At 44.0% G+C, this 11,837-nt stretch overlaps 1 protein-coding gene across 2 annotated transcripts; it reads right to left on the bottom strand.

The window, feature by feature from the left end:
• CLEC5A (C-type lectin domain containing 5A) lies at positions 1 to 11,378 on the bottom strand. Of its 2 annotated transcripts, XM_081147150.1 has the most exons (7): positions 11,239 to 11,344; positions 10,640 to 10,737; positions 9,802 to 9,861; positions 7,869 to 7,928; positions 7,419 to 7,555; positions 4,043 to 4,149; positions 1 to 2,910 (listed from the first exon to the last, which is right to left on the bottom strand). In XM_081147150.1, exons 2-7 carry the CDS (start codon positions 10,716 to 10,718, stop codon positions 2,796 to 2,798), a joined length of 558 nt encoding a protein of 185 aa, XP_081003276.1. In that variant the 5' UTR covers positions 10,719 to 10,737; positions 11,239 to 11,344; the 3' UTR covers positions 1 to 2,795. The 2 variants fall into 2 exon arrangements, with proteins under 2 accessions (XP_081003276.1, XP_081003277.1); XM_081147151.1 differs by lacking the exon at positions 9,802 to 9,861 and having other exon boundaries at positions 4 to 2,910; positions 11,239 to 11,378.
• Positions 11,379 to 11,837: the final 459 nt, after the last annotated feature.

Raw genomic sequence — 11,837 nt, 5'->3', positions numbered from 1 at the left:
AATAGATAAATTGGACTTTATCAAGATTAAAATCTTTTGTGCATCAAAAAACACTATCAGGAGAATGAACAAGCAAATTGAAGAGCCAATGCTAAGATAAAAGTCTCAACTTCGAATCTTCCACTAAGGGCTTCCCCTCTTGTTTATTGCCATTGAGATACATAGTGGGGGTCTTATTTATTATATGCAAGAATTTTGTGAGAGGGGTATTACTGCCCCATTATATAAGTAAGTAAATTAAGGCACAGAAAGCGTAAGAGATCTATACAGATTCACATAGCATATTGGAAACAAAGTAAAAACTCTAATCCAATGGTTTAATAGATTTCCACTGCTTTTTAAAAAACCAAACCACAGCCCTGGCTGGGTGGCTTAGTTGGTTGGAGCATTGTCCTGTATACCAGAAAGGTTGTGGGTTCGACTCCTTGTCAGGGCACATACCTAGATTGTGGGTGGGTTCGATCCCCAGTTGGAGTTCATGTGGGAGGCAACCGATCAATGTTTTTCTCTCACATCAATGTTTCCCTCTCTGTCTTTCTCTCTCTCTCCCCCACCTCTAAAGTCAACAAACATATCTTCAGTTGAGGATTAAAAATATATATAATAAAAAAATTAAAATGACATCACTGCTACCCTTATAAGGTCACATTTTTCTATCCTTCTAAGTATCTGACCACCCCAGACCTCCAGTAATAAACTTAAACCATAGTCCATATATTTCCTATATACTCCCCGCCCACACCCCAGCCCAGCCAGCCTCTTTTAGAACTGACTCGGAGCCCCTCCTTATCTTGGGGGAAATTCGAGCTGTCTGTCTTCTAGGGAAATCGCTAGATGTCTACACTTCCGGCCTCTAAAAGTTCGCAATCTCTCCTGCCGTAGCACAGGAAATGTGGCAACCGCAGCTCTCCCTTCTCAAAACAGACAGTTGCGGTTTTCTCCGATGTCTGAATTCTGGGGCTTACCTTAGGTTAGGGTTCTGCTTGTTCTTTTCTTTACCACAAACCCATCCCCTCTCCTCCTCAGCTGCGGCACTGCTCTTTGCTAACACCACCAGACTCGCTCAATTCCAGCATCCACTCTGCCCCAAACACAAATTGCATCTGCCAGTCTCCTTCAAGCAAATTCTAACACCTAATGTATTATCTCATTTTTAAAAATCATGAACAAGTGGCGTACTAATTAACCAAAAATTACGAAGCCTAGGAATACTGGGATGGAGCTCAGTGGTGTAATAAAAATAAAACTGACAATTTAATTAGACATCCATCTAATGACAGACACAATCATTGCGGCACTTGGTTATTAGACATAAGTGGTAACTGTTTTACTCAGGTGACTAGAATTTCCATTAATTTTGTAAGTCTCTCCTATAGTTTAATTCTCACTACTGACAACCCACATGCATCTCTTTGCTCTTTTCCATGCTCTGAGGAGGGTCTGTAGCCGATGTCATTTTGCGAGAACAAAGAACAGACAGGATACCCCATAACTTTTCTACCTCCTTGCCTTCTTTCCCGCCTGGCCAAATGAACTCTTTATTTCCTCCTGCCTGATTCCTATTTGTTGCCAGTGTTCCCTTTGTCTTATATGCCCACTCCTTGCCTCCACTCAGTGTGTCATTGAACATCCCTCCCCCTTTTCTATTCCTTGACCAGCTGGAGCAGTCCAGGGTCAGTGTGATGCCAACCAGTGTAAGGCTGTGGCATCTTTGGATCAGTAGGCTGTGTCTGGCAGCAGGTTCTCTCCAGAGCTGCAAAGAGGACTATGTTTTGACCACTGGGGACCAAGAGACTATCCCAGTTTGTTAAAATATACTCAACAAATATGATCAGATAATCAGAATCTGTTAAAATGGAGATTCAGGCCAAGAGCAAGAAAATTTTTAGCTTAAGTCTAAGAGTTAGGGCTTTGTTGAAGGACAGAGACTCAGTCAGCTTGGTCAGCTTGGCTATTGGGTTGTCTTAAAGGGGGTTTCCTAGCAGATTGCTGGCCTGATCAGACATCTTCCTCATTTCCTGGCACAATGCTCTCTCTGCTCCAACCTTGGCTCCAGAAGCCCTTCCCCAAGCCTGGCCTGAGTTCAGATTGAGGAGGGCCGGCGCGATCCCACCTGGGGCAGGGGCGAGGGGAGGGCACGTGGACAGGGGCCTCTGGGAACAGAGACGAGGTCACAGAAGCCGAGTTCATCCATTTTCCACCCTTGTTACTCTCTAAATAAGGTTCACACCTGCTCAGTCTGCAGTTTCTCCCTGGTAGTATGGTCATGTGCTCTTAGGATCAAACAGACCCTGGCAACAGGCTCAACACTGTTGATCAGTGAGAAGTGCTCAATTCTAGAAACATACCTGACTTTATACCAACTGGTTTCTTCCGCAAAACTGACCCTGTTCCCTGGGGATGGCTGATATCCAGTCCCCCAAAGGGATACAGCAGCTCATTTCCCCAAACAAGCCAGGGCCTCTTCCAGTTTATGGATGGATGAAGGGGCCATCGGCTATATGACCTATTTGGATCCCAAAAGAATCCCAGGTGTGAATCTCACAGGACATGGGGTCTTGAGGAATCACTGGCTCAGAGGGGGAGTTTGCCTCGGTTGTGTACATGCAGGTATATCTGGGAGGGGCCAGTGCATTAGCCTGGAGGATTGGTTAGGGAGCTATGCCAGTAACCCGAGGAAGACTGGGGCAGTAATCTGATGTTCTGTGTTTCCAGGATCATTCCCAATTGTCAATATTCTCTTTTGCTGTCTTCATAAATATGCTTGTTCTTGACAGAGACCACAGAGAACTTGATTATTTGGCACGCTTTTCACAGATCCAGCGGTACGCTGTGTCACATGATGCAGCGTCGAATGTCTTTGTTAGGCCTATGGTGACACAGTTGAAATTCTGGCGCTGATTGGTAACACTGGATGGGAAAAGATAGTGTGGTTAAGGCCCAGCATTTCAGCCCTGCCTTTGTCTGATTCCAGTCCCCCTCGTACCCCCAATCCATCTCTAAACTGACCCTTTCCTGTCAACTCTCATGTGAACCTTTATGGATTCATAGTCTTGGACTGACTCACTCTGTGCTTGGTCAGAAACATCTCATGGGTCATCTGTTCCATTTCCTCCCAGAAATAATGTTTTAGTACTCAAGGTATTGTGAGCACAGCAGGAGACCTGAGAGGAGAGAGAGACTTGTTTTCTCCTCCTGGGCAGCTGGTGGCTTTAGGAAAGAGATACTTCATTGGCGTTCTCCCACCTCTTTTCCTGTCATCCAGGCCCTTTCAGTCTGACTGGAGAATCTGGTTTCATGGAAAGACCAAGAGCTTTGAGGTCAAGTGGACGTGGGATCAAACTGTGACTCCATCAGTTCAGAGCTTGGTTACATTCAACACAATTCTAGGTCGCTCACCTTCCATCCAACTGTCTGTTCAGTGGGGATTAAAAGCTTTTGCTATAGTATCATTGAGAATACTGCAGGAATGATGTGTGTAAAGGGCCTGGTGCTTAGTTGACAGTGAATATTAATTTCCTCTCCCCTGTGGAAAGCCCAGCTACAGGCTGGGGAGCTGCCTGGCTTTCTGTCTGACTCAGCCTCTTCAGACCTACACTAGCAATGTCATGTTCTCCACCAGTGCTATGTCCATGGAATGACAGGTAGGAGATAGCTCTTGGAAGTTCAAGTTCACAGCTTTATCTTTCTTTAGATGAAGAAGCCACATCTTGGGAACTTGTAAGAACTTAGTAATAAAATGTGATCTATGGGTTAAAAGAGACTTATGGGATATATCAAACAAATGGTATGTATGTGGGTTTGTTTGGATCCTAATTTGAACAAAATAATTTGTTGCATGAATACTCTTCTCTCTACTTAGAAATGTTTGATATATCCCATAGTAAAAAAAAAAAAAAAGTGTATCTGGGAATAGATGGGTTGGAAGAACAGAGAGCTAGGTCTCAGCTTTTGTGCTATCCCAGGACAAACCCACTGAATCTCAGGTCTGGATGTTTGAGGCAAACAAAGATCCCTAGGAAAATGTGCGATGTTCACCTACTTGCCATTGAAAACAGAGTTGTTGATCCAACGCCACCTTTTCTCTGCTGGTTGGTATAGTAAGCCAATAAAATACTTCTCAGCTCCAGTTATGTCCTGGAGAAACTTCTAGAAATTACAGAAAATAAACAGTTAAACAGAAAGTTCTTTGCTCTTGCTTCCCTTGTGCCAGTGGGCCCATGCTTATACCGTATCTGATTCTGGGAACAAGGAGTTTCTGGTAGGGGTCTCTGGGACTGGCTGTTGCTGGCACTTGACATAAACCCTAAAGAAGTAATCTTCAGTTTCCACAGAGCATCAGGACCACCAGGAGATCTTGTTCTAACACAGGCTGTTGGGCTCTGATTCAGTAGCTCTGCTGTAGGGCACCAAGGATTTTGATTTCTAATACATTCCCAGGTGATTGAAAATGAAGAGGTTGGATACTATACCATCTCAAAAAGGATAATTTCACATACACCTTTATTTGATTCTCTCTGCATAAGATTGTTTTCATTGTCAGAAATTTTACATTCTGAATGAGGTTTGGTCAAGAGAATTCCTTGAGTGCTTGGCAAGAGAGAACAGGGATATTTAAAATGTATGGCTAAAGCAGATAGTTCATGAGAAATAATCAGTGCTTATTGAGTATTTCCTAGCTTGACACTAATCCAAGACATTGTAGTTTCTGCTTTAAATTAATGAACAACAAATCACCCCAGCCCGAAGTCTGGGAACTCCTGGCCTCTTCTGTACCTTTCACATATTTCCCACCATCAGTGGATATCCGAGTCCACTTGGCTATTCTCTCCATCCCCATGGCCGTTGCCCTTATTCATCTTTTCTCAATGACATCCTTCCTGGAAATATCTAATTTCATTATTTTAAAAAATTAATTATCCAATTTACTCATTTAACAAATGTCCGAGTGCTTATTACATGCCAGGTGTTGTACAATGCTGGGGATATGGGAATAAATTTGTTTCCCTTGAAGAAATTATTATCTAAAGAAGGGGTTGGCAATCTATAGCCAGTGCACAAAATCCAGACTGTAACCCATTTTTGTAAATAAGGTTTTATTGGAACACACCCAGGCTCTTTTTTCTTTCTTTTAACATATTATCTATGGCTGCTTTCAGGATACAATGGCAGCATTAAGTAGTGTGACAGAGACCTTATGACCTGAAAAGCATAAAATATATACTACCTGGCTCTTTAAGAAAAATTTGCTGACCCATGGTGTAAAACAGGGGTTCTTAACCCTTAACCCCTTTGCTGGAAGCCATGGATAGTTTCCAAGGGGATCTATGAAGCTGTCTGAATTTTATTCAAAATATTGTACTTATGTCATGTTTCTAGTAAGAGATGCATAGATTCAGCACCATTTCTAAAACCTCAGTCATGCCACAGTTGAAGGTCCACAGTTCTAATAAGACAAGATAGTTGAGTCCGCCAGCATAGTGAGGTGTCCCAGGAAATATGCACTAGCTCTGGCATGGGCAGAAAGAGGAAGTGATCATTCCATATGGATTTGGGGTTTTCCAGAAAGACTGTAGATGAGGTGATACTTGAGATGAATTTGGGGAGATAGCTGCTTGTCAGGCAAGGGCATGGGTCAGGATTCAACTTTCTGGAAGAAGGAGCATGAGATCGTAGCAAACTGCAAAGCAGCCTGGAGCATTTGAGGAATTAGAAGGTGTTCAGTGTGGTTGGTGCAGAGGTAGAAGGGAGGTGGATTGACAGAAGTAGAGGCTGAACTGTATGTCATGCTGGGGAAACTGGGCTTTATCCTATTTAATTGGGCACATGGCATGGACAGCTTAGAGCCTTAGAGATTTTATTATATCAGTTCTGTGGAGGATAGGTAAGACGGGTCCAAACGAGGGGCAAAGAGAGGAGTTAGAATTTTGAAGAAATCCAGATGGGAGGTGAATTATTTGCTGTAGGGATAGGTAGGAAAGGATTTGGTTAGAAACTAACTTAGGAGAGAAGAGAGAAGGTCAAGTCCCAGAAAACTGTCAGCATTTGATCTTGGGTGACATGATTCCCCTCAAGGATTTGGAAGCCAAGAGGAGGAGCAGATGGGGTAAAGTATAATGGACTCGGTTTGAATATGGTGAGTTTGCGATGGTTTTGAAACATCAAAGGGGGATTTGATATACTGTCTGGTCTGCAGAAGGCTAGCTGGGGAAGGCTGAGCTGGAGAAGGTTGAGCTGGGGAAGGCTGAGCTGGAGAAGGCTGAGCTGGGGAAGGCTGAGCTGGAGGAGGCAGAGCTGGAGATACAGATTTGAGGGTCATCAGCAAACCACTGGTGTGATGAACTTCTTCTGGGGTTAGCATGGAGTACAGTGGTAGAGAATGCCAAGAATGCCACTTGAGATGCACCAAAACTTAAGGGTTGGTTAGTGAAAAAGAGGCTATTGACTTTCTGTCCCATTCCACTCTTCTCTTTTTTTTTCTTTTCTCCCCACTCTCTTGCTCATAAAGTATCTTTCCTTCCCACTGGGGCTCTTAGCTCTTTGTTGGACATCTACATCCAAGATTCACAGGAGACCCTCTTACAAATTCTTCTCAATCGCAGGAGGACTTTTTAGAAGAAGAGTGAAGGAATAGAGGAGGGAGGCAAGATTACTGTATGTAGCACAATGTCTAGAACTCAGTAAATGCTTAGGATTTGAAGGAGAGACAACTATAAACTAAAATATATTAGCGTCTAAAATTATGTAGAGTGGGGCTTTGGAGTTAGATCTCAATTCCATGTGCTGTCCCTTGGTAGGTGTGTGACCTTGGCCAAATTACTTTTCTGTGCCCTAGTTTCCTCATGTATAAATTACAGATAATAACACCTCCTCAGAATTGTTATGAGTATAGAAGGAGATAAGAAAACAAAGCTTTTTGCATAGTGTTAGCTATTTTTAGTGTCATAATTGTATACTGCAATCCCAATTCTATGACCTAATTCTTTGTGTTTATTTTACTCATTTTGTTAATTAGCATCTTCCTTATTAATGAGGCAGGCTGGATGATATATTAACAGCTCACATCTTTGAAGTATTCTGTAGTTCTTCACAACTTTTATTCACATCAGGTCACTCGGTAATTCCCTGGACTTTAAGTGTCCTGGCCCATCCCCAGGATAGCAGTCTGCTGCTGTGCCTCATGGGAGAAACCACAGAGTGGATTTCACTGGCTCACATGGACCTGAGGAGCACACCTCGTTGCTGCTCCGAAGAGCCTCCCATCTCCAGGTTCAGAACAAGGAGCATGAGCTCCCAGCCAGCCACCTCTCCACCGCCCGCCTCGCCCCGGATGCACCAGCCAGGTTGCCCCACCCCCTGCTCCCACTGAGGCTGGTGTCAGGGGGGGCTGGGTTCTTGTGCCCTCCTCATGCCCTCACCAGTTTCTCTGGCATGTTGACGATGGCCAAAGTCGATCCTTCTGCTTCGCAGCTCTCCCTGCTTTTGTTCCAAGACATTTCAGAGGAGGACAAGAAAAAACATCTTCCTTGATGAAAATCCCACCTGGTGGGGCAGACTAAGGAAATCCGAGAAAAGAGGATATGAGATTAGTGGTGGTGGGTGTGAGCCCTGGAACTGAGTCATGACAGTGGGACGTGGGTTTCTTTATAACAGTTTCATTTATACAAGTCATCCTCAATCCAGGAAGAAATTTCACCCAGCTAGTCTCCATTTCCCTGTCTATAACACGAAGGGAATGAATGAGAAGGTCTTTATGGGTCCCTTTGAGCAAAAAAGCTTCATAAGAAAGGGAGCAATGTAAAAAGTCTTTAAGAAATCAGTACATAAGAACCTGAGGGTGGAGAGGAGGGTGTACCCATGCTCTTTACCTGTTCCAGAGCTCTCTGTGGGCATGAAGCTCTCATTATTGTTCCCGAAAATCTGTGGGACTGAGAGGAAAAGAAAACCTTAGGGTAAGCATGTGATGAATGTAACACACAAACATCGGAGCAGCTCCCAGTCTCTGTGACTATTTGTCTCTGGACAGTGGAGGTGACATGGGGTTCCTGGTCACTCTGTGCTAGAATTTTTCAGATATTTTCTTTCTTGGAACCTTCTATCTAACTAGGAACATTATTTGTCATGCCCAGCACCCCAAAGTTCTAGTTCATGCCTTGTGTGTGTGTGTGTGTGTGTGTGTGTGTGTGTGTGTGTGTGTGGCAGTAAGTTTGAAATGCTGAAAGAGCAGGAGAAAGGAAGAGGAATGGATGAATTTAGTATCAGAAGGAAACCTCTCACTCCCTTCTCACATTTATCTTTGATGCTGTTATCCCTGAAGAGCTATTTGGACCACTTCCCCCTCCAGGCTTCACACAGTATCTCTGCTGCTCTCCCCAATTTTGGTGCCTCAAACCCTCTATGAAATCTCATGACTAGCAACTTTTGGACCCTTCCCTGATCAGCACTCATCAGCTCTAAAGACTGTGGCTAAATGGAGCATGTTTCAGGACCAGGGCCTACTGGCAGACAAGAAGGCACATGAACATTCCAGAAACTTCCTATGGACAGAAAAGAGTCAAATATTTCTTTAAATATAGATAGGGGAATTGATAGGTCTCCATGAGGCCTCATGTTGCCTGGGAACACTGACTCTCTGAGCAGGCAGGTGCAGTGGCTTCAGAGGTGGTAAAACTTATCCTCAATGGCCCAATTATCTGTCCATTGTGGTTGAAGACCACTTTAGATGACCCAGACATCACGTTAGCTACTTGCAATTATGTTAATAAAACATGCAAGTTAGCATTCACTTTTTATTTAAGTCTCCAGTTCAAAGGCTCTTTGTGAGATATAATCACCTGGTTTTCAAGAGAAACTGTTGGGGATCATAACTGAACAGAACTCCATAAATATTTCATGAGCATTTCCTCCATGTAGCTCAGTGTACTGAGTGTCTCGGTTGGTACAAAGACAAACAGGAAATTGTAATTGTCCTAAAGGCATACATAGTAGTAAGTGTCTTAAGAGGAAGTGAGAGGGGGCCTCGGAACAGCTTTAAGTGGAGGTGGGTTTAGTAGGGAGAGCTGTGCCTCACCCATCTCTTAACCCCCATAGCTCTATAGTTGACTAAAGTCTCCTGTTTTTATTTTCTTTCTGTGGTTTGTCTGGTATTGTGCTTGACACACAAAAATACGCTGAGTAAAATATTTTTGTGGGAACGAACTTTTCTGTAACAATTCCTTTAGGTGTACAAAATGTCAGAGTTTATCAAGTACTTTCACATTTCATCACAGTGATTCCATACTAATCCTCCTCAGACCCAGAAGGGAAACCGAGGACCAGACATCTCACCAAGTCTAGTCTTGGTTTCCCAACTATAAAGGGAAGGGAACTAATTAGAAGATTTTTTTTCTGGCTGTGCTGCATTTATTTTATATTATTTTTCAGCGTTACTGAGATAAAATGACATATAACACTGTGTAAGTTTAAGGTGTACAGTGTGGTGATTAGATGCACATAGATACTGCAAAATTTATCACCACAATAAGGTTAGCTCACACTTCCATCACTTCACAGAATTACTTTTCTTTTTTGCAGTAAGAACATTTAAGATCTACTCTTTCAACAACTTGCAAGTATAGAATACAGTATTGTTCACTGTAGTCACCATTAGATCCCTCGGACTTGTATATCTTATAAATGAGCAGATCTTTATGGACACTTCCTGTGAAAGAATTTCATGGGAAGAGTCCTTGAGAAAGGTCTTTAAGGAGAATTCAGCACATCAGAACCAGGTGGGGAGGGGATTATTGTCACGCACGTTACCTGTTCCATAGCTCTCCTCTGGACTGAAGCTGTTATTACTTTTGCCAAAAATCTGCGGAACTGCAAAGAAAATCAGCTATTGGCTCAGCCCCAATTGCGGGATGAATGCAACAAACAAACATCCCCATGGGGGCTGCTAGGGCACCGTGACTATTGCAGGGAAATATAGAACTCTCTGACTCAGGCCAGCAAAGACGTGGATATGTCTTTCGTGACTCTGTTCACTTATTCGCATTCGGATTGTCCTCCTGCTCTTTGATGTGATAGGAATTGCACCTTCAGGTTAGGTCATGAAGACACCTTTTACTCAACTCCTGCCTCCTAATCATGTGTCCTTCCTCACTTTCCCTACTGGCTCTGGGGCTGGAGATGATTCTACTTGCTGCAATGGCAGTAAAATCCCTTGATAGGAGGCTTTTCTTTCTAAGCATTTGGATGAATAAGTTTCTATGGACACAGAAGGAAATTCCTCCCTCCATAAAATCCCCTTATCTTACTTTGCAGCTCTAATACAGCCTAGTATTAGGATGAACTGCAGCTGAATTTTGGCATTTTAGCAACAATAACAAGCACTACTGAGTATTTCAGCTCAGATTACCCAACCAATACTCTAGGGCAGAAGCTTTGTGTGGGGATCTAAGTCAATTCTACATCTCCAAGGTAGACCAAGTAACCTGGCCCATGGTGTGTTTTGGGACGTGAGAAGGGTGTGAGAGTCAGTTGCTCTCAGGTGGAAAGACTTGGGCAGTTCACCTATACATTTAACCCCGCCTTCTGAGAAAAGAGTCCAAGAACAAGTCAACATGGAGCTGGGGTAAGAGGTTGCTCAGATACTCACAGTGAAGCAGAAATAAGGTCATCCCGACAACTTTAAGCACCACTACGATTAGCCCAGAGATGATCATGCACCAGTTCATGATGATGAGATGGGGAGGCCTGTGGGGATTAGAGCACAGTACCCCCATCAGTGTCTGGGAGCTTCTTTCCACTAGGATGATGCCAACGTCTCTCTCAGAGAGCCCTTGGGAGCGGGGCTTGGAAGGCAGGCATTCCATTGACAGGTACAAGGAGGAGACCCAGCATAGGCCCAGAAGACAGATGGGATCTTGTGCTGGTTGGGAGCTTTGATCTTGGCATGCTGCCTCTCCTTCACCCATCCCTCAGCGCTGGGCCTCAGTCCTGCTTCCATTGTGGCCTCCTAACTTCTGTCCCATGAACTAATTACTTTCCTAGACCTTGAAAACCCTTAGCCTTGAAATGATTCTTGCTCCCCAGCACCTTAGTCAGTCATCTTGATCATGCTGACTCCGGCTATCAGAAACCTCAGTCTTTAGAAGACTGTGCCAGGAGCTGACAGATAGGACAGGTGTCCCTGAAGGTCTCAGCACTGGGGAAGAGCCAATAATCTGTGCAGAGAGGACAGACACATAGATTTACCTGCTCTCCCCTTGAAAGGCTGGGCTGGTTTGCGGGGGGGATCTTCCCGGTGGTCGTGTGCTTGGTGTGGTGGGCAGAGGCCCCTTCTCCTGAGAATATGCTTGTTCTGCTCAGACAACTTCCTTCCTCCTTCACACAGTGCCTCCGTCTTGGCAGCATCCCAAGTGAAAACTTCTTCCCCTTCTGTGTTCTTGGCAAAGGGAGAGGGTGGGGCAAGGAGGGGAAGGAAGTCTATAACCTTTGCGAGAGGAAGGCTCCTGCCAGAGGGATTCTAATACAGGGGAACATTCTTACGAGAATTTGGAAAACAGAACACCTCAACCCAGATTAATCTCTTCTCTGCATCTGAATCTCCTTGAAATACAGTGGAAAGAAAATGCAGTAAAATCTTAACAAATAGGGATTCTGGGTGAACGGTATCTGGAAATTATTTGTACTTCCCCTTGCCACATTGTTTCAAAATCTGAAATTATGTCAAAATAAAAATTTTAGGTAAAGAAATCCATCTGAAGTCACTGATATTAGTGAGCAGGTCCTCATGTGTCACAGTCGCTCCATTCACTGTCATACAGCTCTGCTCAGTCTCCTCTCTTCCCCAG

This window comes from Miniopterus schreibersii, assembly GCF_964146895.1.
Source record: "Miniopterus schreibersii genome assembly, chromosome: 9".
In the NCBI taxonomy this organism is placed as follows: Eukaryota; Metazoa; Chordata; class Mammalia; order Chiroptera; family Miniopteridae; genus Miniopterus; species Miniopterus schreibersii.
The sequence above is the reverse complement of the archived record's forward strand: the minus strand, read 5'-3'. Positions and strand labels throughout refer to the sequence as shown.